Source organism: Nipponia nippon, unplaced genomic scaffold, assembly GCF_047370975.1.
Source record: "Nipponia nippon isolate SJK-2023a ecotype South Korea unplaced genomic scaffold, ASM4737097v1 scaffold_2, whole genome shotgun sequence".
In the NCBI taxonomy this organism is placed as follows: domain Eukaryota; kingdom Metazoa; phylum Chordata; class Aves; order Pelecaniformes; family Threskiornithidae; genus Nipponia; species Nipponia nippon.
The window spans coordinates 3,941,521-3,960,198 of record NW_028262336.1 but is presented as its reverse complement, the minus strand read 5'-3'; the positions used below and the strand labels follow the sequence as shown (position 1 = coordinate 3,960,198).

Here is an 18,678-nt window from a genome sequence, read left to right as displayed (position 1 = left end):
TGTCAATACAGCCGGAGAGAGAGAGGAGATATAAGGAGAGGGGAAGAGAGGGGAGCAGCGGCTGCAGACTGCAACCCAAATGAATGATCGGAGTGTAAAAATACCCACGCAGTTTCAGATGGAAAGTGGGCGGATTGAAGTCAACAAGGGATAGCTGAGAGTGTTTAACAAATGGTTTAGCGAAGGGCTAGTGAAGCAGGGAAGTACTTGTGGCACACGGAATAATAATGCTGTGCACGAGCGTACTGAATCTGCAGTGCAATTTGAAAGGCGCTTCCAGATCTGCCCTGAGACAGAGCAGTAGCTGGGACATTTGTGTGTGTGTCCGCATGCAAGACCCACCGTTTAAAAGTAATACGATGAATAATAATGACTGAACTTAGAAAATAATAATTGGAGCTAGTTTTCTGAAGCAGCTGGATGTCGCCGTTGTAACTCAGACCAGAAAATGATTTTTTAAAAACAGGCATACTTCCTTGCTTCTCTCTCCTCTTCTTCATCCACAGAGGAATTAGATGACCTGAGCTCCACAGGGCAAGAAGGCTCTGAGCAGCTCGCTCTGAGTGTCCCTCTACTTCCAGAGGCAGGGGAACGAGTGAAGAGCGAATTCACACTTTAGAGAGCAGCGAAGACCATCTTGCCATGAAACCATTCACAGATGAAGATGTAGAAATCTACATCCAGACCAAGGTAAGGCTTTATCTGTCCAGATTTTCTGTCTCCCACACTAGGTGTTGATTCTGAAGGGTGCCAAACTTGACAGCTAGTTGCTTGCCTGCTGTCTTCATTTCTGAGACAAGACTGGGTGAAGTTTCATGAGAACTGTATTTCTAATGAGATTTCTAGGTTTCTGTTGCAGAATGTTATCAGGGATCTCAGCTGGTAGCCTAATTTTTCAAGGTGCTTGCCCTCTTCCTCTTCAGATGTCCTGAACTTTTGCTTCTGATCTGGATTTCCAGATGTGAGACTAGCTATAATTGCCAGCATTTAATCTAAGGAAAGGGCCTTGCCTCTCTCCTTGTCCAGTGGTCTTGGCTTGACAGAAACAAGACTGAAACTACACCAGGCGTTGCCTCGAAGAAAGATGCATGTAAGAACTAGGGAGAGAGACAGATATTGTTAGAATTCACCCATCGGTCTGTCACCTCAGCTAAGGATGCTTCTCTATATATCATGATTAAAATAACATGCCTCTTTAGCACATGCAGGCTGGAACCACGTTTTCTATTTTGAGATATTCCAGCACTTGATTTTTTTTTTCCCATTATGAAATGAAGTAAAACAGAATAAAATCATCAATGAAACAATACTGTTTAATAAAAGTAACTCTAAGTGAGCCATAACATTTTTAAAGCTGACATGTTTTATCACAGTACTTAGCTAGTTCCTATTTTATAGTCTGCTTTCCCCAACAAAATGAAAGACACCAAAGTGAAAAATCATTTCAAAATGGAAAATTGTAAGGCTTTCTTTTCTGTAAAGGATGAAATATTCTCGTACCATGAAGGGGCTGGTAAGAAAGGTTTGTTTTCTCTATGGAAATGTTTTGGTGACAAGTAGGTGTATTTCTGTGAGAACTTTCATTTTCAGCCATGCAGTGTTATGCACTGGAAAATCATTCCATCAGAATTTTTTCAGTGAGCTACAAAAGCGAACACTTCTCTGACGATGTATAAAACAGAGCTACAAAGGAGGGAAGAGAGGGAAGCCATGCACAGGAAGATGCTCATATGACTGCCGTAAGTACAGGGAACAGAAGCAGAGTGTAGTTAAGTGAGGCTCATAGTTGCCAATATTTTAGGTTCTACCAAAAGCCTGTTTTCTAGCAGCCCTCCAGCTCTGATGGATTCCTAGTTTCTGCCTGCTCCTGAGTCTCCTGTCCAAGTGAGGCTGCCTAACCTTCAGGCAGCCACAGTTCTGCCGGTAAAATGCTGCCTGTTTTCAAAAATAGGTCAACCACCTGGTGCAATGAATCTCTATGATACCAAAGATTTCTTCCTTAAGCCACTCAACAATGGAAAAACTCAAGGGCGTATGGAGTGGATGTGACTGGGTAAATAAGAACAAACCTAAATGTTCTTAACGATCCCCAGTAAATCTCAGTCCTGTTTCCTTCCTCTGTAATAAAACCTTAATCAACCTTGTTGTTCTGGTTTTGTGCATTTGTTTTGGCATGATTTCCAAAGTTAAGACCTGGTAAGGGGAATGCCAGTAGGTGGTAGAAGGTGGCCATCCAACAAAGAGCTTATTCTGTCTCTTCTCACATGTCCATGCTGGTGCTAAAGACATCTTAAATAAATGCCTTGGCTCTTCAGAAGCTGCTTTTACCCACTCAAGTTCTGTCTTCTGATTTTTATGCCTTCCCTTCTGTAGGAAGGTTATATCTTCCAATGGCACAATTAGGGAGCTAACTGAAGTTAGCAACAGTGAGCACCATCTGTAACGTGCCCTCTGTTCTTTTATCCCTGCCCCAGTGATGAGGAGTACATGCAGAAAGAGGTGTTTAGTGATACCCCCCTTAATAGGTTTTTTGAGAATCTGTACTCTCTTAAAGATTTCATGACCATTGCTATAGCCTAGCCAACAGGTGATGAGGGACAATTAAATGAGGCCAGGCTGGGTTGGATGGATTCTCCCAGGATACTGGAGATGGCAGAAAGTGTTTCTGGCAGGTGTCCCTTAGAAAGAACATAGCATAAGCAATGTGTCCAGAGGCACCTTTAGACCTCCATTTGAGCTGACCCACAGTGATTGTATACTTTCAACAGAAAGTCTGGGTTTTGTGTCTAGTTTTTGTGTCTCTTACAGGCGGACAACTTTCTCTACCACTCATACTATTTGCTTGTTGGAGCAACCATTAGGTGTCTTGTTGAGCAAATCAAGCTTATTGGACTGCTCTAAGGAGTTCTTCTGGATGAGCAAAAACATGACAGAGAAAATAGCTATAGCTACAGATGGAGAAGTGCCATAAATGAAAGCTGAGACAAGGAGGTGAAAATGAACATGGGCTAAAATTTTTCAGTATAAATTTTCTCAGAGAACAAGGATGAATTGGAATGAGGGAGAGGATGAATTACTAGGGATACTAAAGGATATTATATAAATATAAGGAACTATGTGTTGTTAACCTAGCAAAGAATCAGGATGTCAAGGGTAGATGAGAGCTCAGTGAAGGGAATATGATACTGCTGCCTGTTGTGTTTTCCACTTGCAAAAACTATTCAGGCTTAGTAAAAATACTGTTAACTTTGTTGGCTGGCAGGGAGGTATTCAAAGCCTGCTCAAACCTTCAAGTTCAGTGTTAGTCAATTGGTCTTCATTGGTTAATTGACCTTAGGCAAGCACTAGTCCTTTTTAGTCCATCGTATGGCCCGTTGTTGTGAAGGAGTGCAGCTATTTGTCACCTCCCAGGGCTTGGGGACACATTTCAACACACTTGAGTGTTTCGTCTGACAGTTCAGTATTTGACAAAAAGGTGTCCAAATGGACTTTTGATGAAGTGCTTGTCAGTGGTAGTTTTTAAAAGGGAGAAGAGTGTTGCTTAGATGTTGATGCAGATGCTAAGCAAGCAGGACACAGGAGTTTTAGAACAGAATCACAGAATGGTTTGGGTTGGAAGGGACCTTTAAAGATCACCTAGTCCAACCCCCTGTGCCGTGGGCAGGGACCTCTTTCACTAGATCAGATTGCTCAGAGCCCCGTCCAATCTGACTTTGAACACTTGCAGGGATGGGGCATCCACAACTTCCCAGGGCAACCTGTTCCAGTGCCTCACCACCCTCATTGCAAAAAGTTTCTTATGCTTTTGCTTCCTTTTCCTTTGGTCTGTGATAATAACAAAAGACTGTAGCAGTTATATTTGACTGGCAAATATGCTTGATCATTCACCTTAGCCAAGCTGTTAATGATCTAAACACTCTTGTTTCATGCCTGCAAATAGCCCAGCTGGGGTTTTAGTTCTAGCTTCACGTAGGTTTTCATTTTCTGATCTGGTCCTTTCAAACCTCTCATCTGTTTCTGAATTTTGTTCTCGCCTCCAAACCAAGTGAGATTTAGTAGAATATGAGAAAAAAGAAAAAGCAAGAAGAAATTAAAGCAAGGATTTCAACCAAATGAGATAAAGCATTAGTATGCAAAAAAGCACAGTAAACGGTCTTCATATCTCACCCTGTATAAGTAATTCTGGATGAATAAGTAATGAGGAATATTTTCATGAACATCATTAACAGTAGTTGAGTCTCCTCCTCACTTTGGTAACTGTGTAAGGATCTTTGGGAAATATTTAAATGTCTTTTACTAACATAGTTCCTCCATGTTCCTCCTGTTGAATTTTCTTGTTCAGATTTTGACCATCCCCGTACGCTCTCTTAATTTTTAGGAGTATGTGAAGGTTCAGGTTCATCTGTTTTTCTGAGCTGTCCATACTTCATCTCAATCCTTCCAAGACTCAGACCTTCCATTGAAATAATTTCTAATAAATAATTATGCTACTACTGCTCGAATTGAAGGACTATCCATCAAGTCACACAAACATCTAGTCCCCAGTGGGATTACCTGTGGAAAGATACTTTCTCACCATCTAGGAATGGTTTCTCATCTGTACTTCAGATATGAAGACAGTATGGATACTTTTAACATATTATGTAGGCATCTAAATGCTAATGCACAGGGTATCTGTAATTCTTGAAGTCTTGTCAGCTCTTCAAATGAAACATAACCTGGCTCTGGGAATGGCAAGTATATGCAGGGGAATAGCTGGGTATTCTGCATCAAAATGGGTAAAGAATGAGACTGTAGCTTGTTCACAGCAAATTTATTCATGAAATGAACTCCTTCCCTTCCATCTAATGGTATTGGCATGGAAATATCAATTAATGCTCAGCCGTCTTGAGTATTGGCCCTTCGGTGTTCACAAGCAAGAGCTCTGTTTCATGGTAAATTGATTGTAACATACAGGGAACGATTAGTTTTATTCCCAGCGCAGCACAGGCACAAATGTTTCAGGATGCTTTAAGTCAATGATCTGTTTTCCGCTGGAGATGAAGAGTGTGGTTACCTATAATCTGAGGTGTCTTTCTTGGAACCAACAGGTGGAACGGCGACATTATCTGGTTGCCAAAGCAGTGGAGGAGGTACAGAAAATCATCCAGCAACTGACTGTGGAAATCAGCTATAAGGCCACACGATTCCAGGCTATCTCCAACTCTGGCATTCACAATGAGAATATTAAGGTATGAACAAGAGCTCTAGTATACTCTCTGGCAGCTTGTAGGCGGTCAGTAAGTGATTTCTCCATTGTATAAGTGTCTGTATGGACAGGTACCTCACCCAAAGCACCACAAACAACGTGTTGATGCTTCACCGTGGAAGTTCTAGTGACTGACTGGGTGGTAGGGACTGACTCGTGGACGTCTTACAACTAGAGGAGCATCAGAGAGGGCCGGGTAAATCATGCAGAGCCTCTTTTTACAGCTGCTGCTTTTACGAAGAGCGTCTATTGCCAGAGCTGTCAATCTGCAAGCAGAAGCCAAAGTTCTTTGGGAGACAGAAAGAAAAACTTGTAGAGCAGTAACATAAGAAGAAAAAAAATGCTCATGCCTTCATGAGCTATGACTCATATTTTTCACAGGTGGAAAACCTGTCAACTCACTAAAGAAAGAAAAAAAAATCAAAAATCCTTCTTCTGCTATGAACATTAGAAAGTTCCTTCAGAAAAATATCTTTTTTCTTGGTCACGGATTGGAACTTCTTTTTTACTGGGAAGAAATGTGCTCATTGGTGGGAGAAGTTAAATGTTTCCCCATTTTAGACCATCAAATACCAAAATAATAATGTTCTATCCCAGCTGTGACAGGAAAAGACTGGTTATTTCCTGTGACTACTTAACACAAGAATAACCAGCGTAAGGATATAAGAAACAATCATAGCAATGGCAACTTCAGATGAAAATGATCTTTTTCATCTGAAGTAGTGTACGTACTCTGGCGATGTCAACCCTTACACTAAAAGGGAGCCAGTTATGGATCAAAACAAACCAAACATGTAAAAGCATGAGGCAACTTTTACAGCTGTCTCAGATTGAAAGGGGAGAACTGTGTGTGCATCAAGCTGCTGAAAGGATATGGAGGTGGAGGCAGGATATAATCATCCAGCCTGAAATGTGGCTATTGCTCTGGGGAAAACAACATTCGGATTTATATCTTTTCAGGAATTTCATGTATCTCGGGGCATGTCACCTTACTAGTAGGAATGACCACAGTGATGTAAAACGGTGCCACATCCTGGTCCACGTGTTCCTTAGTGCCATAGTCTGCCATCCACCTCTCATGCTGGAACAAACCTGCTTGGTTAATGAAGTCTGACCAGACCAGGGGCAGAGTAAAATTGCTGTTCTGGAGAACAAAGCAGAACAAAACTAAGGCAATCTGTTCTGAGCAGTAATTTGGTATTACGGTAGGCTGATCTGAACAACCTATCCTTAAAAGGAATCCCCCAAATTTATTTTCTTAAAAGTTAGCAGGTTTGTTATTCATACTTAACTGAACCCAGTGCTATAAATCTGTGGTAGTCACACTAGGAGGGCCTGGCTAACCGTCCTGTAGGTATGGGGCAGCAAAGAATGAGTTAATAATAACAACTTTTTTTTGGCTTGGGCTGTTCTGCTTCTGAAAAATAGAATCTTTAATATCACTGCTGACACATCTCAACAAAGAGGAGACTTGTGTTAAGGGAAAGCCAATGTATTAACCATTCTGTGTTTAATTTTGCAACATCTTTTTTTCCTGTCAATTAAATTTACAGGAACTTTTCAGAACTTTCAGCTTCTGATTAAAAGGACTTAATTTAACATGGCGAGGGGTCTAGATTTGTTGAGAAGCTGCAAGCCTCCTTCTAAATATGCAGGGCTGGGGGGGAATATGAAAAAAAAGTCTTTAGATATTCAATATTTTTCCATAACCCAGGGGACAAAAAGTCAAAATCTTTATCAAAAAAATCAAAATAAAATTCAGATGGACAAAACGGAATATTTTTTTTTTTTTAATTTTAAACACTAAAAGGGTTTGGTTTTAGTTGTGGCCCACCATTTTTGCAGCTGTCAGCTGTGCAGGGCTGATGCAAAGGCTGTGGAGGCTTCAGTAAGGCGTCATGAGCAGGTTAGCGTCCAGGGTAATTACTAGTACAGCACTGCCCGACAGCATTGCCAAGTGCTTAACTCTGTAATCATGGTGGGGATTTTCCTTTAACAAATAGGCTCGAAGGAAGCTTGCGGCTTTGCTCTGTGAATGAATGACCTGGCACATGCTTTCTCTCTGTTCTGTGTACTTCTTGTTTTCCTTTCTGCTTCTCTCAGGATCAGCCAGCTTTACTGGCCAAGTGGTCAGCTATGCTTCGGGGGAAGCGCCCGTTCCACCCATCCATCCAGGTACAAAGCCGTCCTGCCACCTGGTGCCTGCCGGTCCCTGTGCCTGCTTCCTCCTCGCCCACCCTCTTCTTCAGACAACATCACCCACCTAACCAGTCCTCCCGTGACTATTCCATCCTCTCCGCAAGAGACTTGCTTTTTTCCTCAAAGCATAAATATTTTATTTCTAACCTAATGCTTCTGTCTCCCTGGGATATCCTGGCCAGGATCACAAGAATGAGGCTGCATTTAATTTGCCCAGCATACCGCAGGCAGGTTTTTAGTAGAGCAGAATTGGCCATAAATTACACAACCCAGAATTTGAGGCTCTCGTTCAAGCTTGTGACTTGGTGGGGCCCGTGGTCTGCATATGGCGCGTAAGACCATCGTGTGACAGAGCATAGGTGTGGGACTGGGATTTGTTTAGGCCAAGAGGACACCAGCTGCCCAGCTTTACAGTGCCATCCCCAGCCTTGCGATTTCTGGTGTTTCCTGGTGAGCCCCAAGTGGAGGAGCCCTGTGACTTGTATTTGAAGGCACTTACATAATACCTGCAGCTCTTCCATTTAAAATCTGTTGGGTGCCAGTGCGTACAAGTCAGCACCTTGGTATGGGAAGGAATGGTTGTTTACCTGCAAATGTGGCCGAGACAGTGAGATGAGCAGTAACTGCATGACAGCCATTGTATTTTTTCCTTATGGAGCCTAGCACTTTGTTCCTGAGCTGCTCACAGGATTTCTTAGCCTCATCAAACCTGACTTGTGCAGGTCATCTTGGTCTGCAACGTCATCTTCCAGTATCCTCCTACCTTTAGGTGGTTTATATTTGACAAAAGAAGGGTTTTCTGGTGTTTCCTTTGCCATTTGTATGCTTCTTGCCGGCCATCTTTTGTATTTCAAATCTCGTGCCAGGGAGCAGAGAAGACCGGCTGCTCCCTGTGGGAAAGGGAGCCAGGAGGTGAGCATGACAACATGGCAGCACCTGCTCCGTGGTCTCCGAGCGAGGCAGACCTAGGGAGGGCAGCTGGGGTCAGCCAAGGGTCTGGATCATCAGGCAATCTGTGCTGGTAAGGCAGGTCTGAGGTCAAGCCAGGAGCACTCATCGGCGTCAGGATCAGGCCCAATGACAGTAACCAGGGTCAGATGAAGCCTATTGATTGCCAGGCAAGTCCATAGCGGCCAGGTAGGTCTGAGGTCAGGCTGGGAAGGCAGTCTGCAGGTAGGACAACAAGGTTTATGGCCAGGCGGAGGCACAGCTGTCACACAGCTGGAGACCAGCACTCCTACGACACAGCCCAGTGCTGAGCCAAAATGGGGGTCCCAGGCCCATGGGCAGAAGGTGTTGGCAGAAGCCCCAGAAAGGCTTATTAATCCAAATGTAAGTTAGGCTTGGTAGCAAGTGGAGTTGAAAAGCTTCTGAGTCAACACGGTAAAAGTCTGAAGGAGTTTGAATGCCTTCTCTGAATACCTGGAGCCATGATTGCCAAATGCTTCCAAACTAGTGTTTGAAGATGTCTGGCTATGCCCTGGGCCAGCATGAGGTTTCATGGTATTTGTGTCACCTTATTTACTCTTTGCAAATACTGATTCAGCACTGGTTTTATTGGAAAATGGTCATTCCCATGGTGAGGCCAATTAATTGGCTTGCAAACAAGCCTGTTCGAGGGTTTGTTGTCCTTTCGTTACCGTTTCCATCCTTACACTGTTTCTGGCTTCTGCTCAGCTGGAGATGCAGGTTCATACAGTACAGCTGGCCAAGACCTGGGTTTATTTCTGAGAGTGCCACCGCCTGTGTCGGTCAGACATGTCACTTGCCTCACGTCTCTGACTCTTAAAGGACAGTCATGCAGACTGAAACACTTGTAAAATGAATGGGCCATAGCCTTACTTTACTAATGTCTGTAGCGAACTTTGAAAGAGGTCAGAAAGTGTACTTTTTGCCATAGTTATTACTACTATTGAACTCTAGGCTTGTCTCTAGTAACAATTCTGAGGTAATAACTTGCACTATTGTGTTTCCCTTTGCTGGATCTCAAAACGTGCTCTCTGATGTTTTCCTGCTCCTTGGAAGCTGCTAGTTAATACATCTCATGCAATTGCAGAGTAGAAATGACAAGGAATGGGGGAAACCATGGCAGGTGTGGTGGCAAATCAGTCAGTGCACTCTTGTCTTCTATGAGCCATGGCTGTCACATCAGACTCCTAAGACAATTTCCTTTTAGTCTGCATACCTCCAAAGCAACCCGCAGACAGGCATGGGACAGGTCCTGGCTGTAATTAATAGCTCCCATCATACCATGGCTTTTCCTTCTCTCCAAAGCCCCCAATTTTACCTATTACTTCCTTAACCCTTACTCCAGGCTCATGGATCTGCCCTTCTCTCCTCTCTCAATCTCTCTGCACTCTCCTAGGTCTTAGCACCCAGCCAATTCCTCATCACCGTCCCTCTGCGCGGCCTGAGCGGGTACAGGGAATGCCAGCTACGGCACTGGCGTTATTACACCGTGCATGGAGCCAAGCTCCTCTCCTCTGTGCGGGACCCTGAGGAACTGCATCAATGGCTAGAAGTGGAGCAGTTCTCAAAAAGCCTTCAGCAGTGGCATGAAACGGATGTGAACATCGAAGGTGATCTGGTTCCAGCCAAAGTCCTTATCGTCTTCCGGGAGCTGGTGGAGAAGTCGATTATCTCCTGTAACCTCTCCAGTGAGTCTAGTGGGGACAGGTATAAGGGGAACTGGCTGTCTTCTGCAGCTGATAGAGGGGAAACCATCACACACACAAAGTATTTGGTTGACATGGTCAAAGTTAGAGAGCAATAAGCCCCTCTAAAATCAGGGAGCCTTTAGCCCATTTCAGTGATGCATGTAGACCTGCATCGAGGATAGAATTAAGTAGTTCTTGGTCTCTTCATACCCAAGATGTTGCTCCTTTCTTAGGAATTTGGGTAGGGTCTCCAGCAACATCACCCTTACAGTTCAGCCAAGATGCAACACAGATTTTCAGAACATTTAGGAATTTGTTTGGGAAAAATCTTTTTTCTACTACAGCAGCCGCAATATATCTACACTAGCAAGGGAGATGTTATAGGAAAACTGGATACAGGGAAGGTGCATAAGTCAGAGGAGAAAGTGCTTGAAGATGTTTATAGGGCAGATAATGCTCTGGGGAAACCTTAGCTGCCCATAGCTTTCCAGCATGGGGTGGTGGGAACTAAGTAGAAGGACTTCTACTTAAGCAAAGTCTGTTGGACAAGTACTCTTTTCCCCAGCACCCAGGCTACTCCAGTCCTGTTCAGCAGAACTGGACTCAGGAATTTTGCTTTCAGTTGTGATGCTGATCCCTCTGTGAGCAATCCGAAGTGCCTGTTCCTTTCCTGGGGCTATTTATACTGGAAGTGCTGATCACGGACATAATGCAATCAGTGGTGCATGCAACGTGCCTTCATAGCTGCAACATCTGTAGCAAGATGCTGCCTGAACGCTGATCCTCATGCTTAATTCCTAGCATCCTAGAGGCGTGGTATAGACTTCAGCTAATGAACACTTGACTTGGTCCAAGCTAAATAGTCTATGTCCATCTTTTCACATTAAGACACTGTGACATGGTCAAATCTAGACTGTGGCGCCTCTTCTCATAGCGTGTTTCCAGGATGACTTTACTCATCAGCAGCCTGATATGGGTCTTCTGTATTCCAGAGAAACAGGAGCCATTTCCACTCATCCGATTGCACTCTGAATTTTAGTCACAGGAGAAAACATGTTAAAGTCAAGCTCCGCTAGATCATTGCGTTCTTCCAGGAGATATTTGTTATTATAGAGATGGAAATGTTGATGGGAATGAAATTTCACCATTGAGGCTCACAGACAAGACCAGATGGAATGGGCTTGCATCAGAGGCTTCACTTATGTGAAAGTCATTGTGTTGAAGTGAAAACCTGCCATTGTGTCTAGCAGCAGTGCATCGAGTTGTTGAGCCAGGAGAGGTACTTCCAAGGGATGCAGGGAGTGATGATTCTGATGCCTTTTTTTGTAAGGCCAGCTGGGAGGAGACTGACACAGAGGAGATGAGCTAAGATGAAGTCAGGAGGAGTAATTACTATTTGTGTGTGTTTCTGTGAAGAATTAACTTCCTTCATCCCACATTACAACTACAGTTACAGAAAAATTTCCCTGAATTCATTGCTTCCCTGTTTTTTAATTCTTTGTGCACCAGCAAAACCAGGTTTTGAGGTGTCTCAGTTTTCATCGGTGGAAAAATAGGTAGCGCAATTGCAATGCTTTTGGAAATACTGTGAATGTATTTACATGCTGACACAGGGGTTGCTCTAATGCTTTTCAGCTGCTAGGGATCCCTGCTGAGGGCTCGGGAGCAGCGCGGTTCCTGTTTTGGTGCCGGGCTTGGCTCAGCAGGGAAATAAGACGCAGATTTTACTGAAGGTTATAAAGTTCTGGTTGGGATGGACTCCACTATTTGCAGGGTAATTCACCCCTGCGCTTCCTGGAGGAGGTGCTAAATTACCATTGGGAGTAGGCAGATATTTTCTCTGTGAGGGCACATGATGTTCATCTCCGTCCCTTCAAGTCTGTTCTGCGGGCTCCTTGTGGAATTGCTCCTAAGCCCATGCTAGTCAAAATGAGGTGGGTTAACACAATACTGTTTAACCTGCTTATGGTAATCCGCCCCGTCTTTTACTTCAGTAGGTTAGAGCATGATCATGCAATTGGCTCAAATGGCAAAGTTGAAGGGACAGTGATCCCGCCAGTGACAGGGAAAGCTGGGGACAGAAACTTCGTGCATGAACACAGCTGGATCAACACGAAACGTCTCACTAAGTCCATTAGTTGCAGCTTTCATTCCTCTGGGGATGAGCCGCTCTTCTTTCACTGAAGAAACTTTTTTCATAGAATCATAGAATCATGGAATACCAGGTTGGAAGGGACCTCAAGGATCATCTGGTCCAACCTTTCAACCTTTTTTTCCTCCAAATCACCACGGAACTAACTCTTTGACACTCAGCAGTCCCAGTGAGTCAAGCAGTTAGCCCTTTTTGTATGGCTGTTCTTCACAACAGGCCATAAATTCTGGCATTGTCTCCTGTGCAAATGCATCTCCAGAAACAAAACTTACGGATACCCCACAAAACATTCTGAATGACCGGCGAGGGTAAGTCGTTTGGTCTGATCATGGGTTCTCTGAAGGAATAAGGAGATCTTTAGAGATGAAGTGTTCATTTTGTCCCCTCTAATCTGCAGTGGTCTCCTTGTACTGTACCATTAGAAATGTTAGGTTGCAGCAGTTCTCTATCTGTATTTTTAAGGAGCTGGTCCTGGGATTTAAGAGGACCCACAAAGGAAAACAAAAGCAAGGTAACTGAGTGTAAAATTGAGAATTTAGCTGTTCCTTCATCTTCTTCCTGTTCTCATTCCCTAGGGTAGAATGAGATGATAACTTTTTTCTTGTATTCTGCTCGTGGCACTGAAGAGAAAATGTTAAGGCAGAAAAATAGAACTGCAAAGCCCTAGACAGCCCTTTGCTTGGCTTGTGGAAAAGGACCTTTTCCTCTTTATTATCTTCTCTTGCTGTTCCTTCACAGGTAAAGTGACGGTGCTGGAGAGCTTCAGCTCAGTGGTCCGGGTGGCTGTGGAGACGTCAGAATCCCAGGTCGAGGTAGAGCTGGTCCCTGCTGTGGAGATTCCAACTTGCTGGCCCGAGAAAGCCCGGTGGCCTCGTTGCCTTAAGCGTTGGCCTTCCCAGGAAAAAGTGCAGTGCATCAAGGTGAACAGTGTAAAAAGCACTACTAACTCTGTGCCAGAATTTACCTCACAGGTGTCTGACAGTGCTGGCAGCGGTTTCCCAACTGAAGGACTGCATGGCAGGCAACAGGATCGTTGGAAGGTGTATTCTCTAGAGAAGTGATATTTCATAGTATTCTGTCAGATTTTATTGGGATTTTTTCCCCCCCCTTACAGTGGTGAATTCTATGGAAGAAAAACTGAGTTAACTGTGTATTGCAGGAGTCTCTCGCACACAGCTCTGCCTGTGTAGCTCAGTGCTGACGTGCATCATTCTTGCTGTTCTGCTCTGCCTCATGTAAGCCTTCTGCAAATGGGCTGCTATCTTGCAGTTTTCCCTCCGGCCTAATCCCATCTTTCCCTACAAAGCTCATGGCTGGATTCTGGCACTCCAGCTCAGCCCCAGCTGCCGTGTTCCTGCAGGTCCAGTTACGCCTTCCAGTCCTGCTCCCCTCTCATGCACGACCTGCTGCTCCACGGCAAAGTGCCTGCAGAGCTGTGCCTCTGCTTTAGCAGCACTGCTGGTACTGCACCTGGTGGCTCTAGAGCTGGATCTCCTGGGAGTAACTGATGTCAGCACGTGAGGAAACAAAACAAATTGCACAGTCATTTGGCTAGGAATTAGGATGGGAGCATCACCCATGTCTGCTGCCTCTGCTAACCCTGTTTAGAGTACACTTTGAGAGATGTCACGCATCCTTTTAGTAACATTTCTCTGTGTTGCTCAGAGAAGTTTGCCTCTGATCTGGTGTCACGCTTCCACTTTTGCCCACAGTCGCTTGGTTTCGACCTTTTGGCCCGCTCCAATTATCACTGGCAGCTGTGCTTCTCCCGTGCTGAGCATATACTCATGGAAGGACTTGATGAAGATGGTGGTTGTCGCATGAAGTGCTTCAGGGTCATGAGGCAGATGAAGGAAGATGTCTGGTGTGCTGGAAATAAGCCTGTCATCACAGCTTATCACCTTCAGGTAGGCATCACCATGATACCAAGATACGGTCTCAGTATCTGCTGCAGGGTCTTCCATCCAGTAATGTCAAAATATCATGGCATAAATCACTGTTGCGTCTATATAAGTTCTAAGGTAACTGTCAAAGCTGCAGTACCATTTCATTCGTTTACAGTGGCGAGAAGTTCAGTAAATATATGTTCCAGACTTCAACAAGAAACTAAAGCCTGTAGGAACATTATGATTGCAGCAACATACATAATGTTAGAGTTGAGGCTCCTGCTCTGTTTTGACTTCACATAGGCATTGTATTACTGTCTTTAATTGCATGGTTACCTCCTGCTTTTGGTCTATCCCAGCCATCCTTATCCATCTATCTGTCTGGAGGAAAACTGTGCATTTGTCTTTGTGAAAGTGCACCAAACAAAACTCTCTGAGGTGAGCATTATTTCATGAATGAAGTGCAAACTAACAGTTCTGGTGGTGTTTCACCTGGGGTGGGAAGGGAAGAAAGAGGTAAAGGGGTGGTAGCATCCTCCCTGCACGTACTTCAGGGTTCAAGATGGCTTCAAACAACATTTGTGAAGAAGAGACAGAGGACTCTGCTATGACTCTGTCCTCACATTTGACAGCTGCAGACGCTGATAGACCACAGGCAGCACCATTTATCAGACAGTAGAGCAATCCTGTTTTCTGGGCCTCCATCCTCCTGGAGCTGCCAGGGAGAGGCTGTTCTTCTCCCACCTTGAAGCCACAAGCCACCAGGCTTCCAGAGTAGTTACTGATCTTCTGGTGTCCAAAACCAGATGCAATGCCAAGATTTCTCCTAATAGAAAGGCTGCAACCATCAAATGCTATTAGAGTCATGGGACTAATCTGAGTCAAGATGGAGTCAAAAAAGAGTTGACAAGGCTGGTTATAGCTTAGCAGAATGCATGACTGTCAGAACAACCTGGTAGAAAAACTGTCATAGGTAGGAGAAAGTGGAAAATCATTTAACCATTAGTAATGATCTCTTTCTCTGGCTGAAGGAGAAGAGGTGCAGCAAGTGCTGCTGCATGGACTCTCGATCAAAATAAAAAGCTCTTTAGAACCTCTTCAGTCCTTTACTGTAACTGTACTTCAGGCTTTTACTGCAAGAGAGGATTGGTTTACTAGACAGAAGGAATGCTTCAACGTTACTTACATTAAAAAAAAAAAAAAAAAAAAAAAGAAAAGCAAGAGAGAGAAACAGTCACTGGATAAACCAGCAGTTGAGCAGAGGCTTAGTGATAGGTTTCTTCACATTATCACGTTTTCCTTGTCAGAGATGTCCAACAACTATTATTAAACAAGACTCCATATAAAAAAGGCCCTCTATGACGGAGAAAATCCTTCCCCCAGAAGCTGTGAAAGCCTTAGAGGACCGAGTAAGCGCACTCATTATGTTTACCTCCATAGGAATGAAGTTCAAGATCGAGAAGTCCAAAAAAACCTAGGTACATTTTGAAAGCCAACTCTATGCCTCCGGTAGACAGCTGGCAGTTAGGGATGGTTCGGTAAATGCTGGGGACGGATCACCTGTTTGTCACCTGACTGGAAGAGCAGCTCTGTTTTCCTTGCCTCCAGAAATTTCATCGCAACTGCTGCCCATGGATCTTGCTGAAGTAGTTTTAGTGTGACGAAAGGTAACTGCTCTGCAAGTCTCCAAGGAGCAGCTCTCACAGGGTTACAGCTTGAATTCCTCACTACATCTTTTGTTCTCTGGCAACATTAAAAAAAAAAAGTCTTTGTGGTTATTGCAGCTGTGAACAAAAAATTGTTCACATTTGAAAAGCTGTCTGAGAAGAAATTTGTAAGCAATACAGCTATTGCAAGTCCTGCTGGAGGAAAAAACTAACCAGGCAATCCAGAAGAGTGTGGCTTATTTTGATGAAATTCTACCTCTTGAAGAAAAAGAGGAGTTGAAGGCTGTAGTTTGGCCACGTCTCACAGCGTCTGTGGGTCTCTTTTTGGGTCGCTGAATCTGCAAAATAAAATTGGGATTCAGAGGACAGTAAGGAACTTAGCAGAATTATTGAACTCAAGATGGGTGACTTTGTACTTTAAAAACTGATTTCAGGTTGACCAAGGCAGTCAGTACGGCTTTTTTGGTACAGTAAGTGTAAGTACCTCGACAAAATTCTTCTAAGTCATAGGAAAGTCTGAAAAATGCAACATGGGCAACGTAAGAATAATAGTCTAAGAGCAATGATCATATGCATTTTGTTATTTTAACTACGGATTTCTCAAATGTAAAATCACATAAAATAAACTTGGGGGAATAGAACATCATAGCACATGCTGTAAGTATCACGTGTCAGAAAAAAACAGGCTGTACTTGACCAGACAGCATGCCCTGCACCTGCAATAGTTGCTTGGAATCTCAGTCTGTTTGGGATGCAGATCTGTGTGCATCTTCAGCACAAATACAGCTGAAGCTAACAAATAATTATGTTAATCTGATTATTCTTCTTGCACCTACTGGCTTCTACACTTGTATAATAGGCCATTCTCTACAGCCTAAAATGCCTGGCATTTCTACAGAGGCTCCTGCTGGAAGATGGCAAATAGGCTAAGGTTATTTTAGCAAGACCATTTTCCTTGGGCTCCTTGCCCAGTCAATGGAGAGGGGCTCCTCTGCGGAGAGATCCTAACCAGGCACATCAGAGTTGCTCTGCCTGATCCCCAGAGGAGGCTTTAGTTGTGATCCCTCCATCGCAGAAATGTTAACACAGGGAGATAGCAGTATGAACCTCTCTGATTTCTAAGGCTGTCAGCCATTTACCAGCACTAAAACTGCCTTGGTAAGCTGTGTGAGCCCTCGACAGAACCTCTAACACCTCTTCTCTCCCATCTGCTTCTTGCAGACAGTGCTATTCTGGACGTGTGAAAAATACCCACGCACCAAGGATTGGCGCTGCTTCCCTGAAGCCTTTCTGAGGCTGGTGCAGAAGCTGCACAAGTGTGTAAGCCAGCACTTCCTCAAGCATTACTTTGTCAAGAACACCAATCTGCTCAAATACGCCAACACCAGTGACCTGGACCTGGTGGCCAGCAAGCTCGCAGTCTTCTTGGAGAACCCTGTCTTCTGTCTGGACTAAGGCAGGAAAAGGTCTCCTCACCCCAAACCTGAGCCAATCCCCCGCCTCCTCTCCCCACCTGTGGTTGTTCTTCGTGTCCTTCCAGTAGATGTTGCAGCTGGCTTTGTAAGACAGTTGGCACATGCAGCATGAAAGAGAAGTGTCAAGCTGGCAGCAGTGGGTGGTGAAAACTGATGGGAGGTATCGCTTGATGCCCAGCTGATCTAATTTGCTTTCAACAGTGACAGCCTGCCTGGAAACTACAGCCAGTGAAACCCAACTTTTTGCGTCAGTCAGAGCAGGCAACTGCCTTGTTCTCCATCTCTAGTCTTGTGGCACCTATGCAGAAAGATGGCGCAAAGAAGTCTCGCTCTGCTGCCTACGGGCTGCGTAACGTAGCACATATATTGTTGCTGCCTCCCCCTTTCTCACAAGGACAGCGGGTTTAATTCCCTGCTTGCCTCACAGGCCAGCTCTGCAGAAGAGCAGGGGAATATTTCTGAAGTGTACTGAAGCTGGAAGCTTTCTCAGAGGCACTTTGATGCCTCCATCTCCAATTAAATGGGAGCCTGCTCCAGTACAAAGACAACCATGCTGCTAGTGTTGAATAGCTCAAGGGAAGCAAGAGGGGGAACGGTGGTTTTTGCCTCCTCGTTTTTCTCTCCTCTGTTTCCATTTTTCTTCCAGTTGCTTCAAATACGTTTTCTTCATGTTTGCCTTTGCCAGTTGTGTTAGTGCCATACAACCAGGGGGCTTTGCCAGAGCAGATTTCACTCCCACCCCTGGCTCCATCCAGCAGGCTGGAGGAGGAGCAGGTCTTTCCCTAGTTGTTAGCACCCGCATATTTTTGGGTGGTGTACAGAAGGAGAATAATTTTCAAAGGCTGTTAGCTCCAAAACCCCCTTCGCTTTTAATATTAAGGATGTTTAAAAAGAAAATTGGTTTTAGTGTTTCAAAAGAACAGAGTTCTAGAATGAGTATAAAGAATGTTGGGTTTAATGTTATTAAATCGCTGAAACTAAACAAAAGTGGGCTTCCCCCCCCCCCCCAACACCTGCGCGGGAAAGTAAATAACTATCTCCTTTGCCAAGGGAGGTGGCAGAGATAGTATTTGCAGCCCCTACTCCAGGGAGCTGCTGCAGTGGATGGCCTGCAAGATGACCATCCGTGGCAGAGCATCTCCCCCTTGTGTCAAATTGTGGTCTAACCAGCCTCTGCTTTCTGGCTTGATTTTGTATGCGAGAGTATGTTCACCAGACCATGGGGCCTGATGAGATTCACTCCAGAGTACTGAAGGAGATAGTAGATGTTACAGCAGGACTGCTCTCGATCATCTACCAAAGGCCTCGAGGGTCTGGGGAGATCCCTGCTAGCTGGTGTTATTCCAATCTACAAAGAGGGTGTGAGGGAAGAACCCAAGGAACTACAGACCTGT

General features: G+C 44.5%; 1 protein-coding gene across 2 annotated transcripts; it reads left to right on the top strand.

The window, feature by feature from the left end:
* Positions 1-557: 557 nt before the first annotated feature.
* Positions 558-17,264, top strand: MAB21L3 (mab-21 like 3). 2 transcript variants are annotated; one of them, XM_087758932.1, is made up of 7 exons: positions 558-690; positions 5,091-5,231; positions 7,352-7,423; positions 9,813-10,104; positions 12,995-13,176; positions 13,969-14,163; positions 17,031-17,264. In XM_087758932.1, exons 1-7 carry the CDS (start codon positions 643-645, stop codon positions 17,262-17,264), a joined length of 1,164 nt encoding a protein of 387 aa, XP_087615058.1. In that variant the 5' UTR covers positions 558-642. The 2 variants fall into 2 exon arrangements, with proteins under 2 accessions (XP_087615058.1, XP_009458806.1); XM_009460531.2 differs by lacking the exon at positions 7,352-7,423.
* Positions 17,265-18,678: the final 1,414 nt, after the last annotated feature.